At 59.3% G+C, this 24,135-nt stretch overlaps 1 protein-coding gene across 1 annotated transcript in view; it reads left to right on the top strand.

Moving 5' to 3' along the window:
• Positions 1–24,075, top strand: part of PARVB (parvin beta) — a 94,442-nt gene extending 70,367 nt beyond the window's left edge. Inside the window, exons 8-13 of the mRNA XM_044228273.1 lie at positions 1,940–1,959; positions 7,739–7,800; positions 10,249–10,317; positions 14,986–15,087; positions 18,619–18,691; positions 20,038–24,075. Of these exons, the coding sequence (XP_044084208.1) occupies positions 1,940–1,959; positions 7,739–7,800; positions 10,249–10,317; positions 14,986–15,087; positions 18,619–18,691; positions 20,038–20,114 (403 nt within the window). The 3' untranslated portion in view covers positions 20,115–24,075. The remainder of the gene's footprint in view (positions 1–1,939; positions 1,960–7,738; positions 7,801–10,248; positions 10,318–14,985; positions 15,088–18,618; positions 18,692–20,037) is intronic.
• The last annotated feature ends 60 nt before the right edge of the window (positions 24,076–24,135 follow it).

Here is a 24,135-nt window from a genome sequence, read left to right as displayed (position 1 = left end):
TGGGAGCTGCCGGGTGAATTGGGAAGCCACTGCCATGTGGCCTGAGAGGCAGCTCGTCTGTTCCAAATCCATGGGGATGGGGGTGGGGTGGGGGAGGGGCGGCACAAGGGACAAGGGACCTGGTGCTCAGTTCAGCCTGGCCTGTTTGGGAGCAGGAGGAGGGGAATGAGGAGTGGGGTGGTGTCTTATGATTATGTTACAAGCCCCCCCAATCTAAGCAGCTTAAAATGACAGTCCGTTACCTGCTGATGATGCTGTGGGTTGGACTGGGCTGGGCTAAGCCGGGCAGGTGTTCATTTCGTCTGGTGCTTGGTGGTGGCGGGTGGCAGGCCTCTGTCCCTGTACCTGTGCCTCCTCCTTGGGGACCTGGGCTTCCTCCCAGGGTGCCCTCAGGGTTCCGGCCCCCTGCCCCGTGCGGTGTCCTCATATTCTGTGGGTCAGAGCAAGTCACAAGATCATCCTGGGTGGGGAGGTGGAGACGCCCTGCCTGCCGTTGGGAGAGGCAGCTGGGCCTGTGGCAGTGGGGTGGGGGTGCAGCCTGGGAGGGACTGTGGCCAGGGTTTGGTGACCTGAGGGAGGGCAGCTGGGGGAGTTAGGAGCTCTGGAATCGGAGCTAGCAGGGGTGGGGGGGGGTGGGTAGAGGGTGGTGAATGGCCCGCACAGCTCACAGCAGTGACCAGCATGAGGGCACTGTGCTGGGCACTGGGAGGTGGAGGATGGGACAAGGGCTGGCAGGCTCGCTGGTGACAAAGGCCGTGTCTGTAGAAATGTGGATTCCAGCCCAGGCAGCTTGTGGGAAGTGCTGTGTGGCCCCAGACTCAGGATGGGGAGGGATCTCGAGTCTCCTGCCTGGTCTTCCTGACTCTGGGCATGCTCTCCCCAATCCCTCCCCCTCTGTGTGGCCATAGGGCATTGGGTGGAGCATCTAAATCATCAGATGTCTGCGAAAACCACAAAGTACTGTCCCATCTGCCCGCTGGCCTTCCCGCTCCTTCTGGCCTTGGCGCTCTGGCAGCCCAGCGTCCTGCAGCCCCAGAGATCCTCTGCACCTTCTGTCTAGCCTTGGCCTCCTTCCTGTCTCTTTCTAGAGCCAGTGCTGAGGTCCCCTCCTCCAGGAAGCCCTCCCTGTTTGCCAGACACAAATGGCTGGCTTCCTTTTAGTTCCCGTAGCATCTCCTATATGTGACACTTTGCGTACACGTGGACTGTGTTGAAATGTGAGCTTATGGGGCAGGGCCATGGGGTTATGGGAGCGGGCTGTTTATTTCTGCATTTTCATGGCATGCCCATAGTAGCTGCTCTAGAAGTATTTGTTAAATAAGTTGGAGCCTAAAGACTCGAGTCTAGAGGCATTTGGGGATGATCTGAAGACCCCCTCGCCTCTCAGGAAGCTGAAGCAGGGGAGGACCTGTGCCCGGGGCCCTTACAGTCCTCATGGAGGGACTAGCCTCTGGGCCTTGTGGTTTCAGCCTCCACCTGCTAAATCAGGGTCCAGCCTCTGATTCTTCAGGATCCCCGAGTTTTGTGTTTCTCTGAACGGGCAGCTTACCACGGTGGGACCCTTGGGTGATCTGCACCCTGGACTTCAAAGTTTCCCATTCAGCGACCCCAGAAGACCCGTTATCTGCTGAACCGTTCTTCCTGTTAACTGCTCCCATAATTTAATCCCCCCAAATGGCCTTCAGGGGTGGTTTGACTCAAGGTGGCCACTTGCTGCTGATCCCGTGCTCACATTTAGAAACCCACACACGCACCTGGTGTTTGTGATGAGAGGGACAGAGAATCTGTTTCAAGACAGAATTTACATTTTTATAAAAGAACCCTTCAGCAGGACAATTTGGGGCTCCGACTTTGGGGTTCCCTCCATCGTGACCTCACCGCACTGTGTTCTGAGCTCCCGCTGACAGCTCGCTCTCTCTCCCTCTGTTCTTGTTTGCAGGAGGATGATGGGTCGCTTCGGTAAGTACCTGTAGGGCGGGCGGGTCCAAGGTCACGGGCACTTGCGGGTTGTGGCAAGAAGTTCCCAGATGTGTGGATACGCGCTGTCCCCCAGGGTGCAGGGCCCACAGGACCCTGTGGGGTCTCCTGTAGCTCCCCCTGGGGTCTGTCTGCTTCTCTGAGCTGCTGCAGGCAGTGGGGGGGATAAGAAAAGCCTGGTGGGGGGTGACAAGGTCGGGACTCCCTTTAGTCCCCAGAGAGCTGTTCCCAACCCTGTGGCAAGCAGCATGACCCTACTACCTTCCTCTCCGCGAGGGGCGGCAGATGGCAGGACAGCTTGGGACCGTGTTTAAACCCTCCAGGGTGGGGAGTCTGTGTCGTAGCCAGAGGCCGTGTGAGTGAAGCTCATTGCTTTGGAGACTATTTTGAAACAGAAAGCTCTGGACCCCCAAAGGTCACGTTCTGCAGGGAGCACGGCTGTTAGCAGAAGTGGAAGCCAAGTACACGTGTTCCCGCGTGCCCTTCGAGTGTGCCCGGCTGGAGTTCATCCTGTAGCTGTGGGGTCCCCAGGGGGAGGCCTGCCACCCTGGAGTCAGCCACGGGTCTGACCACAGGGCCCCGTCCCCTCACGGGTATCGTAGGGGCCCGTGGCACGCCACTGTGGCTTGTGTGCGAAGAGGGGACGTGGGTCCCTGTTGATGTCCTCAGACTTCCTGAAGTAAACCTAATGCCGCGCTGGGGAAGTTCACGGTCTTCACGATTTTTGAGTAGCGATTCAGTCTTTTTTACGTGTCTTTGTTATTTTAAAGAAAGGGAGGAAAAGGGAACCGTCCCATGTCCAGTTGGGGGTGTCCCGTGGCAGTGGGGAGTGCAGGCCACGGGGCCGGTGTGGGCTCCTGGAGGGGACAGGGGTCAGGCCCTGGGTCTGAGTAGGGCCGTCAGAGCATCGAGGGTCTTTGATTTTCTGAGCCATGTCCCATCCTGTGCCTGTTGGGCACAGGCCTGGTTGGAGGTTTGGGGGACCCAGGGAGCATCTGTGCCGCGGGGGGCTGTGTGCCGCGGCCGGGGGGCGAACAGTGTGGTAGCTCCTGGGCACAGGGTGACGACGCGCTGGGAAGCAGCCGGGTGTCTCAGTATGAGAAGTGGACTCAGCTGCCGTACCGGCGTTTGAGCCTTCGGGCCCGTGGAACCGCGAGACGCCGGTAGGGGTGACTGCTAGAGAGGCTCGCCCTGCTTGTGAAACGCGAGCAGGCCGGCAGCGGGTGACAGCCATGAGCGCCACCCCGGCTTCGGCTTCTGCTGGCGCAAGTGCCGAGGCCCCCTGGGTACCCAGACAGGCAGCCTCCGCCAGCCCTTCTCCCCTGGGCCCCTCCGGGCCTCTCCAGCCCCCCGCCCACCGAGGTTGGACCTCCTTCCCTCCCCCCCGGGTCCTGGTCCCAGGCTCGCCCTTTGATTTGGGGGTCAGGTGCCCTAAGATACCCCTTTACCCCTCACTCTGCTCCTTACCCTCCACCTTGGCTTAAGGCAAAGCCACGGCCCTTGAGGTGGCCTCCGAGCCCTGTAGACCAACCCCTTCGCATGCCTCTCGCCTCCTCTCCGGCCTCCTCACTCCGCCCGCATGTCCTCCGTCTGCAGCTCCCCTGTTCCTCTGAGAGCACCCCGGGGGGCCCATCCCTCTCTCCCACTTTGAGTGCCCTCTGCTCAGAGTGCCCTCCCTCTGGGCTCACCGCCCCCCCCACTGTGGCTCACTCCTCAGCTCTTCCCAGGAGGCCCACCCTGTCCGCCCTGTGCTGTCCCCCCCCGCCCAGCCTGTCTCTTTACTCCCGCACTCGCTGGTGCTCACAGAGAGCTGCCACCGCCTGGCAGACTCTGGGTGCTGGGATGGCCTGGGGACCCTCGGCCCCTCTGTCTGCCCCTTCCCCTGTGGCTCCTTGAATGGTAAGCGTCCTGTGGGCTGGAGCTGTGTCTTCCTCGGCGTGCATCCCCCGGAGCCGCCAGCCCTGGGCTGCAGACATCCAGGAGCTTCTAGAACACCTTGGCTGGGTCTGCCCACTGGGTTTCGCAACAGGTCCTGCTCTGTGCTCATTTCTCACCTGAGCGCTGTGAGCTTGGGATGGAGGGGTTGCCCTGCCCCCCACACGGAGGCCCGCCCCTTCCCTGACTCATCCCTGTCCTGGCTGAGGTGGGCTGGGAGGCCCATCTCCCCAGAGGAGCTGGGAGCTGCTGCCTGGTCTCCATGGCAACGGGCTTGCTGGCTGCATCTCCCCCGCAGGCGGCCCCTCCCCCGCCCTGGGCTTTGGGACGGGGGAGAAGCAGGGAGAAGCTCTCCTCCTCCGCTCCCCATCTCTTCCTCGGGTCTCCCCTTTCTGCCAACAGAGCTTGTGCCCCCTCTGCAGCCTGACTGGGCCAGCTGTGCCACCTCCGGCTGCCACCCTGGGGGACTCCTTGCCCTGTGGGACCTGCTCTGAGCCTCCCTCAGGCCACAGGGTCTGCAACCCTCCCCAGCTTTTCTGGCTTTCCTGTGCTTCTCTTTGCGCTTTCTGTTCCCTCTGTCTGGAATGCCCTTCCTCCCTTTCTTGTCCCAGGAAACCCCGGCTAGGCCCGAGGCTCGAGGCTCCCGTGTGATGCCCCCCCCCCCCCCCGATCTCCTGTCCCTTTGTCCATGGGCCCCAGACTTGGTGCTTCCGTGGACCAAGCTGCTCACAGGAACGGGGAAGTGGCTGGAACATCTGGTCGCCTGCCCCTCGGCCTCCGCACGGGGTGGCGGTGGGGCAGACGGGGGCGCCCAGACCCCACGTCCGTGGGTGGCGCATGACGCCGGGCGGGCGGGAGGCGGGCTTCGTGCTGCCACACTTCCAGTTCCTGCAGACGAGCCAGAAATTCCTATTTATATTTCAAAAAGGTTAAACAAACAAAACGACTTTATTTGGACTGATGGTCACGCCCGTGAGGGTTGTGCTGGGCCAGACGCCGACCCGTCCCAGCTGATGGGGCCCCTTTCTGAGCCCTCTCTGGCTTCCTCAGTTTACCCATCTGCCTCCACCGGGCCCGTGTCCCTCCCTGCTGGTCCCCGTGACTGTTGCCAGAGCTTCCCGAGGGACCGTAGGGAGGGGCGGGCTCAGAGAGGGCATCGAATGAACTGAGCCCGAGCCCCAGCGACCTGCCTGCCAGGCAGTGGGCTCGTCCCTCGATGTCCCGTGTGTTTCGTTCTAACACCAACCTTGAGCTGGGGACTATTTTTACTCCCGCTTTACGGAGGAGGAAACGGGGTTAGGGAAAGGAGGTGAGTGGCCTGATGTCCCGGGACCTGTTTTCATTCCCGAGGCCCGGCCGGCAGCCGGTGAGGGCGGCACAGGGGCCAGCGGGCCTCCGCTCCCTCCCGCGTCTCCCCTGCACGCCTTCGCTCTGAGCCCAGCGGTGGCCCAGCTAAATATACCCCGCTGACGTCAAGCTCTCTCCTGCTCCGAGAGTTTTTCTCAAGCTGCATTTAAAGTTTGTGTTTTGCTTTGTAAAGATTTAGCTTTTCCCCCTCCCTTTGCAGACTGTCGTATTGAGTCTCATCTGACTTAAATGATTATAAAAATAATTTACAGCTGCCTGGGTAGAGGAGCTGGAGGAGGGGCCGCTCTGCATGGTCGGGCCTTTCGGTTGCTGTTGGCTTTCAGGTGGAGGAAGCTGGGGGGTCCTCCCCCGTGAATGCTCGCAGCCCCCATGCATGGGTGCGTACGTGCCATGCACACCCCCCCACACGTGCATGTGTGCCCTCGTGCGTGTGTGCACGCTGCACACACCCCATGCACACGCATGTGCATGCACATGCTGCCGACATGGGTGTGCAAATATACACCACACATGCTTGCACACACACACACACACACACACAGCCCCCTTCCACCTCTCCCTTCCTCTTTACCTCCCACCTTCCCTCTCCCCACCCCCCAGGCCAAGGAGGAAGCTACCTGGGATGGGGCCGTGAGTTGCCTCCCCATGCCCTAGGCCTTGGACACTGAACGCCTTCCTTTTGGGGCTGGGCTGCGGGGAAGGGCTGGGACACTTCCTCTAGGAGACCTGCTTCCCGGCTTACTTGGGTACCAGCCTGTCTTTCTCTGATTTCTGCCTCCCTCCCCCTCCAAGGGGAGGCCAGGCAGTCCTGAAGCAAGCTCTGGGTCAGCTCTGGTTCTGGGCTCCCAGCTGCCCCCAGAGACATGGTGGAGGTTTCCGACCCCCGCCACACTCCCCAGCCCCCAGCCCTCCACACTGGGGTCTGCCCTCAAGCCCCTGCTAGTAATAGCGGACCTCTCTGCTGGCTGAGGTCCTGTGTTGCCCTGGGCACCTTGGGGGGGGACAGCTGGCTCCTGGAAGACAGAAGTTGGGGCTCCAGGGCCTTCCAGGTGCCCTCCTCCCTTTCCCTCTCTGCCCCCCCACCCCGTGACTCCCCACAACCCTGCATCCCCTCTGAGGCCTCAGCCTTCCTGCCTGGACTCTGGGCTCAGGGGGCTCTTCCTGCCTCCAGGTCCCCTCCCCCAGCAGCAACAACAGGCTAGAACCAGGCACCCACCAGCTGCTGTTCACCCGCTGAGAGCCTTCTTGGCCTGGCCTCCAGTGCCTCCCATTGGAAAGGGAAGGGATTGGTTCTGCGTTGATTTGGAGCACACGCATGGGCCCTTGAGTTGGCAGAGCAGGTCGGGGCTCACCTGGAAGGAGGAGGATGGGTGGGACACGATGGAACAGGCCGCCTCAGGCCCTGCCAGTGCTCCCACGGAGGGGGACACCCCCAGAAGAATTGCTGGAGAGGGAGAGTCTGGAGCAGGTTCTCCTGTTTGTTCATTTGTCCTGAGGCAATGGCGGGAACAAGCAAGACAGTGGTTTCAGCCAGCGCGGAGCTGAGAGGCCTGCAGTGACTCTCCAGCAGACCCATGATGATAAGATGTACTCTCAAGCAGTGACTAAGGGCATGAGATGCACACTAGGGGTCAGAGGACAGGGAGCGGGCATGGGACACTCTTCTAGGTGTGGATGGTCATGGAAGGCCCTTCAGAGGTGGTGACATCTGAGAGCAAGGCGAAGGAAGTGACAGGTAGATAGCCCGTGCAAAGGCCCTGTGGTAGGTGCGTGATGAGGAGAAGCCAGGAAGCCGGTTAGTGGTGTGAAGTCAGGGAGGTTGTGTGTGTTAGGGGGTGACTCTGACCGCTGGATCTTGTGGGCCAGGGGAAAGCAAATGAATTTTATCCTAGAGTGATAAGAGAATTTTTTTTGGAGAGTTTTGGTGAGAGCAGGGATGGCGAGGGGCAAGAAATGATCCAGTGTACCGTGTTCCTGTTGGGAGAAGGGATCGGAGGGCTGGGAGTGGAGGAGGGAAGCCGGCTAAGGCAGGAGGCTACAGCTGCCGCCAGGTGAGGGCCTGGAGCTGGTGTGGGGCTGACAGCTGTGCTGATGGGGAGATGTGCTCAGAGGTAGCAGCGAGTTTTACTGGTATGCATTGCAAGGAGCGTGGGACAGGAGAGAGGCGGGCAAGGGACGCCTCATGTCAAGGATGTCATGGGGGTGGATGTTTCAGTGCTACCCGTGAATTTCACGTTACAAGATAGAAACTGAGGGCGGGGTGGACGTAAAAGCATTTTTACCCTGTTTTTGCTCCCAACTGCACCTGTCCCTGGGTTCTGGCGGGAACGAAGCGGCCTCTGGGCTGGCGGGAGCGTAGGGGCGGGACATCCCAGGTGGGTAAGGAACTGCCTGGTCTCCGGGACGGGCCGGGACGTTTCCATCAACCCTGCCTGTGCCTTTCCTCTTGCCCACGCAGAGCGGGACGCCTTCGACACCCTCTTCGACCACGCCCCGGACAAGCTCAGCGTGGTGAAGAAGGTAAGCTCCGGGCCGGGCTGCTTGCCTCCGTCCCAGGCTTCTCTCTACAGCATGCGCTCCGTGTCAGGAAGAAGGTGGGAACATGTTTGAAATCTCTGAAATGTTTGCCACATGGATTGAAGTGTAATTATAGTCAAAAACGTAACTACAGTGCATAAAATTAGCGCCTTTTAACTCAACATCTCTGCTCCCTGGGTGTCTCCCTGCCCACCCGCCCGCTTCTGTTGAGTGAATTAGCCAGCCAGCGCCCGCGTGGTCCTTCATTCCGACTTGAGGCTTTTTCTCAATGTGGAAATGTTTTCAAGTGTGTCAGCCTGCTGGCTCCAGCGGGCCTCATTACCGCGAGGCTGTATGCACAGCCTGCCCGGGACGCAGGCAGGCCTTTGCCGGCTGAGCTGCTCGGAGCGCGTGTTTGGCCCATTTCCCTCCAAACAGGAGCGCCAAGGACAGGCACTTCATCAGCCCAGGCAGCCTGCGTGTAGGCTATGGTTGGAAAAAACAACAAAAAAAAATCATGTGAGCTGAGGCTGTGGAGTCAGGGGCTGGGGAATGATGAGCTTCCAGGGGATTTGCCGGGAGGGCCTGTTCTCACCCAGAAGGAATCAAGACTCAGCTCTCAGCCTGTGGAGTTATCTGAGTGCCTGCAGAAGTCTCGCGTGGGGAGGCAGTGGGAGGGTGGGTGCCCTTTCCACCTCCCTGTAACAACCAAGGAGTGGTCATTTCTGCCCGTGTGCCCTAGGGGAGAGAGTCCTTTGTCTAGCACAACTGCCCGCAACAGGTTTCTTAATGCAGGACTTCTCAGGACCTTTAATATGCTGGCATGGGTTGGAATTCTCCAAAATGGGACTCAGTAGGAAGCATTTTCCAAGCTTATTGTCGACGGTGAGATCTGTTTATCTTGTGATTGAATGTATTAAACTCCCATGGAACCCACTTTTGGAAAATGCTGCTGCAGCCTGGGACAATGAGAGTATTTTAGTCATTGGAAGCACATTGCAAAAGGCTGGCAGTGCCCCTCCTGGTGGAGTCGCCTTAGCATCCTTGGGTGATGACTGACGCACCTTGGGGCTCCGAGCCGTGCCCCCAACCCCTATCCCCTGTCACATCTGGGTCCCAGGACCTCACGCACAAGAAGATTCAAATCTGGCCCCTCCCCCGCCTATCAGCTATGTGACCCGAGGCAGATGATAACCCCTACCTCAGTTTCCCTACCTGTCTGGACCGAGGCGGGACCCACCTCTCAGGGGCGCTGTGAGAGTAAAATGTCATCATGTCCGTGCAAAGGCCCAGTGCACAATATACTGGGTAGCGTTGAGCATGGCACAAGGTCTGTTTGTCGGTAGATACGATGTTAATTCATTCTTTGAAAAGATGCATTTTGGGCACTGGGGAGGAATTCATCTGCTGGCAGCTTCCTGCTTCCAGCCCCGCCCTCCCGCACCTCCACAGGAGAGTTGCCGTGTTGATGGCTCCTTGTGCCCCAGGGAAAAGCCGGGGGTACCTGTCCACCTCTCCGGGGTCGCCCTCTCCGACTTCCATCCCATTCACGTCCAGCGGCAGTCTGAAGATCCCAAAGCGTTCGCGCCTGTGCATGGGCCGGGGGTCCCGGCTTGGCCTGCCCCCGCCCACACCCACTCAGATGCTCACTCCCTTGGCATCCTGCGGTGCTGTGGCCTCTCCTCTGTGGCACGTCTCACATGCTGAGCTCTAGCCCTTGATTGCTCTGTGTCCCCTACCAGGCGCGTATATGGAGAACTGTGCCACGGGCTCTCCAGGGGGAACCCTGTCTTGCCGTCTTTGTGTCCCTGGCACCAAGCAGAGTGCCTGGCACATAGCAGCTGCTCAGTAAGCTTGAGTAGCGTGACTAAGGAAAGGCCATCGTATCCAGGGGCGGGGTGGGGTGCGGCTGGTGGTGTGTCCCACTAAAGCTGGGTTTGCTGGCAGAGAAGAGTTACAAGGGACAAGTTTTAAACTTTGGCTAGAGAGAAGCCGGCAGCCTGTTGCTCTGAGCTCAAGCTTACCCAAGGTTACCGAAGCAGGTGCGTGTGTGGCCCCTCGGGTCAGCCGTCTCTCATTTCTGGTCACATCTAGGACGCATCTAAAAAACATAGTCCTCTTCCCCTGACGGTTTCATGCTTCTTGAGGAATTGCTTGTCCCCTCTAGGGCTCTTAAATACTTACGGGTGTGTGGATAAGCGGGTGTATGCCCAGGCTGGTGGACAGAGAGACGCGTTTTCTTCTCCGGCGGGGAGAGTACATGGAGGCATTTTTTCATTAAAATCAAGGGTCACTGCGAGAAACTGACCCTTTTACTTTAGCAAGCATTGGACATGATGGGAGCATCTCCCAAGTTGGTGATGGCCAGGGTCAGGGTCAGGTCCATCCCGTCGGATGGGAGCAGACGAGTGCCCTCTCTCACTCACGGCTCCCGTGTCTTTGCCTTCACAGTCTCTCATCACGTTTGTGAACAAGCACTTGAACAAGCTGAACTTGGAGGTGACAGAACTGGAGACCCAGGTGAGCAGTGTTCTGGGGTTCATGTTTTCAGCCAGCTCTCCGATCCCGTGTGGGGCGCAAAGGAGACGGGCGCCGTCTTGTTGGTCCGACAAGGAGCGGCCGCCCTGGCCTTCTCTCGGGCCCTCTGTCATAGCTTCCTGTGGCTGCTGGAATCGAGTCCCACAGACGGAGCGGCTTGAACCACAGACGTTTTCATCCTCACCGTCCTGGAGGCTGGAGTCCCAGACCCACATGGGCCGGGCTGCTTCCTTCGGAGGCGTTCGAGAGTGACTGCTTCCAGAGAAGGTCACATTCACAGGTTCCGAGGTTAGGACTCCAGCACATTTTTTAGGGGACACAGCTCAACCCCTAACACCCTTGGAGGCATCACACCTCTCCCACTGGAAGGTCTTGGCATGTGCAGTTCTTCCAGTCTAGAATGTCCCCCCCCCCCGCCGGTTCTGTTCCCCATCGCCGTGCTTCCTGTGTGAGCGCTCGCGGAGTACCTGTCCAGTGAGTGGGTATGAAATATTTCTTCCGTGGGCAGCGTGTGAAGTGTCCTCCTGCGCCCCACTCAGAGCTCACGCCGCAGAGTGAAAATCCATTCCAGGCAATCAGCAGGCATCAAAGACAAAATATAATTTTCCCGGGATTAGCTGGCTGCTTGAATTCGGAGTCGTTCGCATTCTTGGTGCAGATTCCTCTAACCCCCAGCTGATCCTGCTTAAACCCCTGGGTGATTGCCTCCGCTCCTGTCTTTCTCTTTGCCTTTCCTCATTTGCTTTTCTAATTAAAAAAGTAATTCAGGTTCATTGTAGAATGTCTGAAAATGCAGATAAGCAAAACAAAAATCGTTCTTAATCCCAGCACCCAGAGATAACTGTGGTGAGCGCTTTGTTCCGGACCTTTCCTCCACCTGGCTGGCTAATCACCCACCTCATGGGTCTGTCCTGGAAAGCCAAACGGGCCGTTAGTAACGAGTGTGTTTATTTGTGCGTCGTTTGTGACATTTTCTGAACACTGCCCACTTAGCCTCTGGTTCCTTGCCGTTAGGTGTATCAGGGGTCCGCCAGTGTCCTCGCAGGCCTCCGTTCTCCCTCCCCGCCGCCTCCCCCCTTCATCCTGTCCAGACCTACCCGACCGCAGTTCATGGGGAGTCTTCCAGACGTCTTACACACACGTGTATTTTGTTAACGACAGTGGCTTCTGCTGCACGGCTCTTCTCGCAGTGTGTCCTCGGTGACGCTTGTATGCCAGGGTCTTTCTGGTGGAGTCTGGTTGCGTGATTCCATCTTGTCCTTCTTCCCTTGCCCGGCCGGTCTGTCTGTCTGTCTGCACTGGTCACCTCTGAGGACTGCCTCCTCTTTTGTTCTAACACACCGCGTGGCACAAAGCCCACTCCTCGTGATGGGGTGCCCCCACCCTCATGACGAGGGATGCAGGGGCTCTCTGCCCTCAGCTTCTGCTGCCGGTGCCCTCACTTCATCAGGACGTGCTCCTAGAAGGCCATGATGCTTTGAGGGCCCAGGAAGGCTTGCCCTGAGCCCTGCAAGCCATTCCCCATTCTCACGTCCCACCCGCCCGCACGCCAGCAGGAGTGGCCGCCAGCAGGCGTGGCCAGAAGCCCCAGACCGAGACTCTGCCCCTCGGTTTGCGTGGATCTGGAGGGACCCAGTGTCTCCGTTCTTCTCTCTCATCACACTTAGAGGGGTTTTTAACCACTGTCGGCAGAAAGGAGGTATTTTTATAAATCATGTTCATCGTCAGGGAGATGTGGGCTCAGAGCCCTGCTCAGGGTGTGTGTGTGTGTGTGTGTGTGTGTGAGTATTTAAAACCACTTCTGTATTCTGGGCAGCTTCCTAGCTGTGTGATACCGAGCTAGTTACTCAACTTCTCTGTGCTAATCTTCTCATGTTGAGGGGGCAACAGATACGGGGAAGCTTAATGGAGGTCGTGCCCTCACGAGCTGGGTATTGATGAAGTTGTGCCGTGGGAGTCGTGGGGCGTCTGGGGGGATCTCAGCTAGGGCACGCCCCCACCTCGGGACAAACGTGTGCTCTCATGAGTGTGAGCTAGAGGGTCCGTTGGCTGATAAGCTGCGGTGCTCTGCCTGGCTCTCGTTCTCGCTGGTGCCCCTCTCCCTCCCGTGCCTTCCCCTGCAGCCTCCATCTCTCCCACTGCCCCGTACACGAGGGGGCCAGGGCTGGGTTCGGGAATGCCATGGAAGGGAGCAGAGGCTCTCCGTCCGTCTCGGCTCCCTGCGCCTCCTGGGCAGGTGATGGGGGCAGGATCATCGTTCGCAGACGGCCTGGAAATGGGGTCCGTGTTGCCGAGACAGCCGGCTTCTCCGGGCCTGCCGCTGGCTCGGTGTCGTGGAGCGGTCCCACCAGCACGGTCTACCAGAGAGCCGTCCTTGGCAAGCCCGGCAAGGAGGGTGTCCCTCTGCCTTGGTCTTTGTTCTTCGCTTTCCTTCCCCTTTCTACGTGGTGATACTGGACACTTGTGATTTCGACTTTTCTTCTTTAAATTGGAGGCCTTGATGGCCGGCCTAGGACAATTGGGGGGAGCTGCTGTTTTTAATAAAGTCCTCCTTTGGCTCATTCTATCCGCTGCACGTCGCTAGTCTCAGGGAGCTGAAGGGTCCCGGGTCCCCAGCCCCTTGCGGCCGTCCTGCCATCCTGGCGTCCCGTGTGGCAGTCTTCCAGACCAGGGGACCACGCCGGCCAGGAGAGCTTCCTCATAGGGATGGAGGAGTAATGTCGCCACGCATCGGCTGCAGGAGCCACTGGCCACGTGTGGCCGCTGGGCACCTGAAATGGTGGTGGTATGATTGAGGAACGGAATTTTGTATTTTTGTTAAACATCTTTCCAGTTTAAACATCTTGGAACTTGGTTACGTAATAGCATGAATGTACTCCACAAGGCTGAACTATACACTTAGAAACGGTTAACGTGGGGGCGCCTGGGTGGCTCAGTCAGTTAAGCGTCTGCCTTTGGCTCAGGTCATGATCCCAGGGTCCTGGGATCGAGTCCTGCATCGGGCTCCCTGCTCAGGGGGGAGCCTGCTTCCCTCTCTGCCTCTGCCTGCCTCTCTGCCTGCTTGTGCTGTCTCTCTCTCACAGATAAATAAATAGTCTTTTTTAAAAAACAGTTAATATGGTGCATTCTAGGTATGCTTTATCACGACTCAGAAACAAAAAACAAAAAAACAAACAAAAAAAAACCCACGTATGCCAGACACAAAAGGATAAGGAGTCTCAGTTTTGCAAAACGACGTGCGTTCTAGAACGGCTGGCTGGCGGGCTGCACGCGGTAGGAATGGACTTCACGCCAGCGACCTGGATACTCAAACGTGGTTAAGATGGTAGATGTCATGTTACGTATGTTTTACCGCAGCGGCAAACAGTAAACCAGCAACATTCAAACAGAAAAGTGTCTGATTTCAATAGGCACGTGCGGCCAGTAGCAGTCATGTGGGACTACACAGCCTCAGACATCTGGAGGCTGGGGTCCTCACAGGTCCTGGCCGGGCAGCGGACCCCAGCACGTCTCGGCCCCTCAGAGATGCCCCCTCTGTGCTCTGGGGATGGCTGAGGCCGGCCCTCTGGGTGCCTTCTGTACGTCCGTTCTCTTGTCCCCTCGGGGAAAATTCGGTTTTGTCTTCACCGGTCTCCATTGCTTTATCCTTTTTTTTTTTTTTAAGGATTTTATTTATTTATTTGACGGATCACGAGTAGGCAGAGAGGCAGGCAGAGGGAGATGGAAGCAGGCTCCCCGCTGAGCAGAGAGCCCGATGCGGGACTGGATCCCAGGACCCTGGGACCGGGACCTGAGCCGAAGGCAGAAGCTTTAACCCACCGAGCCACCCAGGCGCTCCCATTGCTTTATCTTTAAAAGGAGTGATTGTTCCCTGGCTAACTGGGGGTTGGGGAGAGCAGTCTTCCAGAGAGTCGGGGCTTTTGTTCTGGATTCCTGGTCCCCTTCATGTGGGTGGACGGTGCTGCCAGGCCAGGTAGCGGGGCTGGGGGTTGGAGGACCTGGGTCGGGGGCAGCAGCCTGCAGCCCTTGACCTAGCGCCGCCCGGTGTTCAGGGCCCAGCTGGGATGGACACTAGAAGCTCCTCTCGATGGACCTCAAAGGCTTATGGTCACCGGGGCTCAAGCAGGGAAAGTGTCATCTGGCACCGCGAGCACAGCTGGAAGAATGTGCTCGGACAGCTGACAAAGGGAGCAGGGGGAACAGGGCAGCAGACCCCAGACCAGAGCCTAGGGCACCCAGCAGGTCATGGACAGTCGGGTCGTCGCAGCAGCCGACACTGATGGGGACGCTCCCCGTGTGCTGGGCCCTCCCTGTCCACCTTCTCATGTGTCCCCATGCCAACCCCGAGAGACGGGAGCCAGTGTTATCCCAAGGTCGGTAGTGGGAGGCTGGGCCTTGTGGCCAGGCTGCCGGCTTCTAGAGCCGTGGCCCCGTCCGCGTGGACATGCTCTGACCCCAAACGGGTGCGTGCCCACGTCCAGTCCCGAGCGAGATGCTCTGCTCCCAGGTCCTTCACCTGATCGCAGGCTTGTGCCTGAACAGGGCATGGATTTCTTGCTTTAAAACATTTTCCTTCTTTGGGAGAGAACGCAGAATGTTCCCCACCTCCCCGCGCAGCCCCGACACCTCACCCCCTGCGTCTCTCTGTAGTTTGCAGATGGCGTCTACCTGGTTCTGCTCATGGGCCTTCTGGAGGACTACTTCGTCCCCCTGCACAACTTCTACCTGACGCCAGAGAGCTTCGACCAGAAGGTACGTGTGTGGTCTCCGTCCCCAGAGCGGCCCCGGACGCGCTCGCTAAAGCGCACAGCCTCGACGGGCCCCTGGTGGCTCTTCCTGGAGTCTAGCTGGAGTTTTTGGGAAAAGAGGACTGTGGCCAAGTGGTGCTGCCTCGAGACATGACCCAGCCCTCGGTCACGGAAGCCCATCAGTAGTGCCAGACGCTCCCAGGGGCTGTGTGCCCAGTCCTCCTTGGGGTCTTTCCCCTGGGACGGTACCCTTTTTAATCCCGGTGGCCCACGGCCGCAGACTTGCAGAGCCCTCCCCCGTTGACGCCGTAGCCATGTCACTTCTGGTTTTCCCACCTGCTTCTGCCCTCCCCAGGCACTGCTCTGTTCTTCGTGGTGGCCCAGAGTCCCATGGCTCCGACACCCCTGTCTCCCTGTTCCCCCACTCTTGGACAATTAACTTGTTTCTGGTTGTTTTCACAATAAACTAATAGGGCATCTTCTCCAGCCTTTCTCTCTTTCGATCAGTCTGTCTCTCTGCATCTGTCTCCCTTGCTGTGGATTGTTTTCTAGGAAAATTCCCCACATGGGATTGTTTGGGTCAAAGGGCCTCAACTTTGGATCCGGGTTGCTGCCTCCCCCATGTCCCTGTCTGTGCCCGGGTGTCTTGCCTGCTGCTTGGGGCTCCCCGGAGTTCAGCCCGTCCAGACAGCAGTCAGCGCGTGGCCTTCAGAAACTTGGCTCCTGCGCCGTCCATATTGCTTTGGACTCGGGGCATCTGTCGTTGGATTTTCCCAAAGTGCTAGACCCGGGAGTCAGAGAGGCAGACAATGCAAGCAGGTGGCGGCAGCCAGGGAAACGTCCGACAATGGGGCCAGTGTTTATCAATCTGCATACTTCTGGCACCTTCCAGGCCGTCCGCTCACGGCCAAATGTTGTTCCTGCCTCGCCTGCTGAGATGGAATCAGAGCAGATTTGAGAGGGCCTGGCATGGTCGAACAAGGGTGAATGGAGCGCGAGCCAGAGGGGAGCGAGCAGAGCGCTGTCGGAAGCAAGGGTGCCTGTTGTTCTGGAAACGAGAACACAGATAGTGTGGGGAAGAGGCTCCTGCGTTTCCAGGCCCGACGGGGCTGGCTGCAGAAACGTTGTTTGGGAGAGAGATTTCCTTTGTTCCGATTAATAATGGTGCCGGCAGGAATGGTGAAGGGAGCCAAGGAGCCGGAAATGGGTTTCTTTGCAAAAGGGGACTGTGCACAAGGCAGGGTAGGGAGCTTCTCGCCTGCCCCGGCCTTACTCCCTTTGCAGCAGGGGTGAAAGTTTTTTGGGGGGTGCCTCCCTGGCCTGGGGAGTGTGAGAGGCCCCAGTGACCGTCTGCCTGTCTGTGCCTCTGCCCGAGGCAGGTGCTGCTGTCCCCAGGCAGAGGGATAACCTGTGTTTTTAAAACAATTGCACTGGATTTTAAAAAACGAGACCAGACCCCCTAGGTTCCTACAGACAGACGAACGGCACCCTCTGAGCTTTCTGAGATACGGGTGTGACCCCCTAGCTTTTTGTTTTATTATCTTACTCTGTGGGAGCCACTTTCTCGAGTACCTTGTGCCTTTAGATCATCTTTCTGGAAGATTCCACGGCGTCCCTCTTTCTGGGGAGTGGAGTGTGTCCTGGAGACTCAGAGATGGTTCTTACCGGCAAATGCTAGAAAGGGCTTTGTGTTCTCAAGGTGCTTTGCCTTCTGTCCCCTCATCTGATTCCCTTCCTGGGGACAAGGAAACGGGATCTCAGAGGGGCCGAGAGACAGCCAAGTTCCCTCATTCAGCAGGGCAGAGCTGAAGAGCCCACTCCTATTCTAGAAAGTTCTATTCCTCTGTCGCCTGGCCAGGTTTTCCAAAATCCCTTGAATTGCAGAGGGAAAGGATTTGAGCACGTCCTGGCCGTGGGGCTGGCTCTCAGTGGTGGCAATGGGGCTTTGGGGTACAGAGTGTGGCCTGGTCCCCTCGGGTCTGGGGAGCTGTTTGCCACTCTGCCTGCCCTGTGCTGGGACCCTGGGCACAAAGGCAGCTTCGCTTCTCTGCAGGCAGGAGGGGTTGGTGGAGGTGAGGGCACGGCGGGGACGGGAGCAGGGTGCCGGTGACTTCCTGTCTGCTGGTTTCCTCGGACTAAGAAGGAAGCAGAAGGAAGGTCGCTGTGGGGAGGTGGCTCTGGGCGGGAGCTGTTCTTGGTGTGCGGCAGGTGTGGGGTTTTAGAAGCCCGACCTGGTCAGCACTGAGCACTTTCGAGGACTCGCTTCTCCCTGTCCTAACTCATCTCCTCCCCGGGGCCTCCTCCAAAAAGCGGCCTTGGTGCACCCCACGACTTTCCCTCTGGGCTGGGCCCACTCCGTGCACCTAGACGTCTAACATGCAGCTTGGCCTTCCCATTCGGCCTTTTCCAGGGGGACTCGGGAATGGCCCAGGGTCCTCCAGCCCCCTGCATCTGGTCAGGGGCTGCCCCACCCAGCCCCGGGGTGAAGGGCCTGTCCCCCCACGGGTCACTGCCTGCCCCGTGCTGGTGCTGCTGAGGGTCCTAGAGGCGATGAGGCGGCCCCGAGCTGCTGGGGTTTTGACCAGTGGCGGGTTATTTTGTCAAACATGGTCTTCCTGGTTAATTATTAAACAATAAGTACAATGATGCTGTTTCTGGTTCACTTACCCCAAAATCGTGCAGATATTACTGTTGAAAGGATGTGTGATTACTAGGAACCCCGGGGTGCTCTGCGGCTCTGACTCTAGGATTTACTTCATTTTCCGGTGCCCCCGTCCTGTCCCCAACAGCCTTTGCCCCAGCGGACGGCTGGCTGTGGTTTGGTTGTCATCTGGCGTCCCCGGGGATCAGGGGGAAACAGCGGTGGGGAAGGTGTTGTTTTAAAGCCCTTCAGAGGCTGTGAGCAGAAAGTGAGCTTCCAGCGCCCTCCGGGGCCGAGCGGTACCTTCCAGGGAGAAGCCGTGTGGGGTGTGCGGTGGGGTGTCCACCTTCCTGTGACATCCAGCAAGTCGAGGAGGCCAGGAACGGGGCCCTGCCCCCTGCCCCCCGTCCTCTGCAGCCGCCATTGGGCTGACTTCCGTTCCAGCAGGGTCCCCGGTGCCTGCCCGGCGCCTGGGCCACCGCTGCCCCTCAGCACGGTGTCCTGCCTGTGGCTGTGCACACGTGGCTCTGGGAGGCCTTCCCAGGACATGGTGGGTGGCCGCTCCGTGCTGGGGACAGGGCTTTAGCGTGGGTGCCTCTGGGAAGTGACATGTCCTCTCTGAGCCTTGGCTTTCTCATCTGTAAAAGGGACAGAGTCACGGTCACTTCTCATTGCGTGGCCTGTGGCACAAGCAGACACTCGGGGACTCTGGAGCCCTCGAGGGTAGGCTTTGTGCCTTCACCCCTGCGTCTCTGAGCTGCCCCCCGATCCCGGGTGAGGGGATAAGGCCCATCGAGGGAACGCCTTCGCCCAACACCCTTGCCTACCCTGTGCCCTGGGCGGGACCGTTCGGGTCCTGGGGATGTTCCGGTTCCACTCTTGCTTCCTTGGCAGGTCCACAACGTGGCGTTTGCCTTTGAGCTGATGCTGGACGGAGGACTCAAGACCCCCAAGGCTCGCCCTGAAGGTAACGCCCCACCCCAGCCCCACCCGGGCTCCCGTGCCCCCTGTGCCCTTAGCTTCTGAGGCCAGGAGGACTGTGCTGGCGGAATCACCAATGCTGTCCTTCAGTAACTACTTGACTCAGAGGATGTGAGCTCTGCCCACCGCCTCGGGATCTGCATGTCCTTGCAGGTGCCGGCGCTCAGGTTAGAGGGGCAGTTTCATGCCTTGCAAGGATGTTAAAGGCTGCTGCTGTTGAGGAGTGCTGGGTGCATGTCCCTACAGGGACGAGGCATGGTCATGACGTGTGTGGGTCCGAGCTGCAGCAGGGAGGCATGGGGAGCCGGTGGTGGGACCACCCGGGCAGGGAGCCTGGGGAGCCAGGAGCAGGCCTGGCTCAGCCCCCTGCAGGCCATTCACAGAGGGCATCAGGCCTGCTGGCTGCTGCCCACTTCGGTGGTTCCTGCCCTCCTCCCACTGCAGCAATGGCCGACCGGGGGTGCTGGGGCTGAAGCCTCAAAGGGAGGGCAGGAAGGAAGGTTGTGCCGGCTCTCTGTGCTTGCCCCCTCCTCTGACACACGGAGACTGGAGATGCTCTGGGCCTCAGTCTAAGGACAGTTGTCGATTCATGGCAGCTGCTTGGCTAGTCTTCCTCTGGAAGAGATGCTGTTTCTTGCTTTGGGGTTGAGTACCTGCAGGGGGAAAGCAAGGTTATGGTCAGTCTGTGGCCGGAGAAGGACCTTTTGCATCACCTGGTCCAATGGGCCCATTGCACAGGCAAACAGACTGAGGCCCAGGGCAGGGGGTCACCTGTCTAAGGTTGCAGACAAGTGAGAAAAAGACCTAGGTACCCTTCCCACCAAAGTAGGCAGCCTGGACTTTGTGGGCTGTCACGTCCCCCGAGGGCCTTGCCATGGGCCAGACCATGTAGCCCATTGCTTGACCTCGAGGGGGCAGGAGGGAGCAGCAGTTTGCACACACACGCCCCCTCCCCCACCCCAGAAGGCCTGCCCTCCGTCTTGGCACAGGTTGGCCTTGTGGGTGTTGGACCCCAGCAGACGTCCTTGGCTATTGGAGACCCCACAGCCATAGGCACCTCTTGTCCCTGGACTTGGCCAATGCAGGGCCTGGAAAGGACGCGGGAGTGTCCCTGTCCTGCTGTCACAGGTGCTCGAAGAGCGGGCTGGTGCCTGGGGCCTCTCTTGGCTGCCTGTCCCGGGATGGCGCTGCCCAGGGCGTCCTGGATGGGGGGCCGTCGATCTTTAAACCAAGGAATGCGCTGTGGACAGGCAGGGGCCCCGTGCTTCCCGTGGGCCCGCACGAGGGCCTCCGTGCTCCCGCCGCCGACCGTGTCTCTGTTCCCTCCTGCAGATGTGGTGAACCTGGATCTCAAGTCCACGCTAAGGGTCCTGTACAACCTGTTCACCAAGTACAAGGACCTGGAGTGAGAGCGGCCAGCGGAGGGGACTCCGCAGGGTGGGGAGGCCGGCCCGCCGAGGTCCCCACCCCCTCCCCAACACCGCCCCGCCTCGTCTGGCTGTGGCTCTTCAGCTCCCTCGTGTCTCGCACAGCGGGCAGGGTTCTGTACCGCAGTGCTGGTGTGTGGCCCCACCAGTGCTGAGACATTGATCCCTACCCCCGCCCCAACACACAGTCCCCTCTGCCTGTGGTGGGGGGAGGGGCGCGCCCTGCAGGCCTTTCCATGGAGCAGTTCACGGCCACGGCCACAGGCGATCCTAATGGCACCGACAGTTCCGGGGAGCCCGGGGTCAGTCTGGCTGTGGCGGGGGGCTCTCCTGGGAAGCCAGGCCTTTTTTAGTAGAAAGCATTTTGTAGATTTAAAAACTTCCTCTAACGTCCTAGAGGCCTTTGATGGGACAGGAGGGCCACCCATGTTCCTCTTCTTGACCAGCCAGTGTTCCTCACTTACGTTTTGCACAGACATCCAAGACCCGGGTGACCCTCAGTGGCCACCACACGGAAGGCGGGATTCGGGGAAGCGGGGTCTGATTTTTTTTTTTTTTTTTTTTTTGTGACAGCCAAGTGGGCTCCGTCAGGAGCTAGGTCTAAAGTGTTGCTCGATACATCTCAGAGGCCCTGTTTGGGAGTCGATGCATTTTGTCAAGCCTTTAGAAAGCGGGGTCTCTCAGTTTGTGGGGGCCGCCATCACAGAGCGCCCCAGGCAGGGGCTTAGACAACAGGAACGGACAGTCCCCCAGCTCCCAGGCCGGAAATCAAGCATCAAGGCAGGGCTGGCCCCCCCCAAGGGCCCTCTCCTGGCTTGCCAATGGCTGTCCCTTCTCGGGGCCCTCACGTGGTCCTGCCTCTGCACCTGTCTGCGGCCTCACCTCTCCTTACAAGGACGCCCGTCCTAATGGATGAGGGCCGCCCCTGTGACCTCATTGTACCCTACTGATCTCTGCAAAGACCCATCTCCAAATACAGAGCCATTCTGGGCCCTCGGGCTCGGAGATTCAGCATACGGATTCTGTGGGACGCAGTTCAGGCCTTACTGGGGGGACATGAAGAATTCATCCCCCTCCCCAGTATGGCTTTCTGGAACCCTCCTGGCATCTCCCGATGGGCACCCTTGAAAGGGATGCCGTTTCCCCCTCCCCCGCACCCTTTGGCTCCAGAGAAACGGGGGGGCCTTCTGCTGGGGGGGGTGTCACCCCACCCATGGGGTCCCTCCACATGGCAGCCCCCTTCTAGGCCCTCAGCATCAGCTGCCAAGCAGGACCGGCCTCTCTCATCTCCGATTTTCACCTTCTTGCTGTTGATCCGAGCGGTTGCCCCCATTGTTAATACTAAGTCGGACACGGGCGCTCATGACTCAGGAAACACCAGCCTCGCCCGTCTCCGCTCTGCCCCTGCGAGGCCAGCGGTAGTTTTCAAAGAGCCGTTCTGACGGAGGTGGTTTTCCAGCAGGAGAAAGAAATAATTAAAACAGTATCCTGTTTTATTATATCCTGTGGGCTGCGGTGGCATTAAACGGCCACACCGACAGAAGAGCGAGGGCTGGAATGTTCCGTGCCGACTTCATCACACGCGCAGGATCCCAGACGTCTGCCGGAGCTGTGGAGCCCGGTCCCCCCGCTGTCACTGGGGGGGTTCAGCGCAGGGGGAGGTTCCAGCAGGGTCCACGCCTGGAGGGGGAGGCAGTGGTCCTGGGGGGGCAGGGAGCATGTGTCAAGCCTTCTGTATTTCTGGTCGCAGAGTAAAAGGGATCCCAAGACACAGGCCACCTGTGAGCAGGCTCGTTTGTCCAGGCTGACTGTCCAAGGTCAAGGTTCCAGCAAAGCGGGTGATCTGTTGTGCAAACTGCCTTTATTTTATTCATGTTGGTTCCTTGAGCTCTACGCATCTCACTCCCCTCCCCTGCCTTCTCTGTCCGCTCTGAGTCAGAGTTCAGTGCCAGCCTAGGCATTCGCGTGCGGGCGCAGTTGTGAGACGGAGGGCAGGGTCAATGCTAGAGGTGGCCTCTCCTTCTGGGATCAGTCCCCCCCGGCCTAGTGACCGTAGCTCTGAGTTGTGGGCTCTCTGATGCTGGGGCGTCTTCTTGGGGAAACGTGTGCAGCAGAAGCCACGTTGCTTAATCTCAGAAAGTTCTAGAAGCCTTCTTCCTTGATTGATCCACCTTTCCAGTGCTTTGTTTTTCGGTCGGGTGGGGACCTTCCCCGTGAACTAAGCAGAAGCGAGATCATTTGCACCTGACCGGCCGTGGCTCCGGGTCTGCGGGGCCCAACTGAGGGCCCAGGCCAGGGCCGTGAGATGGTCTCCTTTTATTCTTTTTGGAGTGGCTGTTTGGGGCCCCCGCCGCCAAGGGGTCTTCTGCACGCGGAGCCCTAATGTCCTCACTGGATGTGACAAAAAGCTGTGTTGTAAAGGCACTGAATGCCTTTCTCCCTTCCTTTTGCATGCCCGTGTTTCATTGTGTTTTTCACTGTTCTAAGTAGTGTCGCTTTTGGATGTTGGATGTCGAATAAAAGTCGCCGGGGAGCCAGAACCTGGGGCCGGGAAGTGCCGGGCGGGGCCGGCCACGAGCTCTTATTTACTCCAATAAAGACCTGAGAGAGCGGGCCATGCGCTGCCTCTGTCTGGTTCTGCTTCCCCGCACTTCGTGGCCTCCGGTCGTGCCTGCCTGGTGCTTGGGCCCCGGCGCTCCCAGTCAGCTGGCGCGCAGCCCGCAGTGGGGCGTGGGCCCCGCATGGGTGGAGGCATTGCTGGACGGGAGCCACGGGGGGAGAGGGGACAGAGTCACAGCCGTGGGTGAGTCGCAGTGAGTCGCTGAGCTGGGCTGAGTCGGCCTAGCTCCCCGGTCCAACGTGGCATGGGGGTGGCCGGCAGGCCAGTGGCACCAGCTGGACAGGGCCGCTCCGGGGGGATGGGGTGCTCCTTGCACTGCAGGGCGCAGGGCCCGGGTGACCCTCGATGGTGGTCGTGCGGTAAACCTTCCCTGCAGAAGTCACGGGTTGGGGGGGGTTGTTCAGGGGCCTTAAACTTCCCTCGATGCAACATTAAAATTGTCACTCTTCTAGTACCGCTGACTGGCAGAGCGAGGCCTCGGTGCTCTTCAGGTGCTAAGGCTCTCAGACCGCTGCTGGGAAGGGCCTCGCTTCGGAGGGGTGCCTGGTCCAAAGCCCGTGCGACCGCTGGCCAGTCCCTTATCCCGCACTTTCCACGGTGGAACTTTCCACGGCGGAAAGATCCCTCCGGTTTCCCACAGCAGATCCGTCGTCCCTCCCTCACTTAAGCTCTGCCTCCTCGCCTGGCTTCTGCTGGGATTTGGCCGGTGGGAGGAGGCCCTGGCAGGAAGGAGAGGGGTGTGGGGGGGGGTGCGTGCGTGAGGTCAGGGTGTTTGTCGCCCCTCTGTGGGGCCGCGGTGGGTCAGCGTGCCCCCCTCTGCCGCAGCCCCCAGCTGGCGGCTGGCTCAGAGCTCTGGCCGTCTCTTTCTGGGCCCATCGTCCTCCCTGGGCTCTGCCCTGTCGGGCTTCAGGGCTGCGGCAGCTTCCTCGTGCTGCCAGTCCCGGGGGCGGGGGGCGGGGGGCGAGGGCAGCACCGTCTCTTCCAGGTTCTCTTAAACGGGCCTCGACTATGCTTTACTAACCACTCCTCAGCTTCCCCATTCAGACGAGCCCTCTCTGCGGGGACTTGGCAGCGCACCGACCCCCGGGGCCACGCCGGGCCCGCCGTACCCGCCCAGGCCCAGTGGGTTCCCTCCCCACCGCGCCACAAAGCCTGGCCTGCAGGGCGCCGTCGGGATGGCAGAAACGGAATCCTGACCGTCTGTGTCGTCCTCTGCAAGCGGGGGGGACAGCAGCACCAGCCCCACAGGCTGCCCCCGCGACACTGAAAGCCCTTAGAACTGTGTTTCCTCATCAGTTACTCAATAAATATTAGCGGTCATAATCGCTCATACTTCCTGTCGTTTTTTAAGTTCTTGGGAACGACGCCGTTTTCCTGCTCACA

Source organism: Neovison vison, chromosome 12 (assembly GCF_020171115.1).
Source record: "Neovison vison isolate M4711 chromosome 12, ASM_NN_V1, whole genome shotgun sequence".
In the NCBI taxonomy this organism is placed as follows: Eukaryota; Metazoa; Chordata; class Mammalia; order Carnivora; family Mustelidae; genus Neogale; species Neogale vison.
The sequence above is the reverse complement of the archived record's forward strand: the minus strand, read 5'-3'. Positions and strand labels throughout refer to the sequence as shown.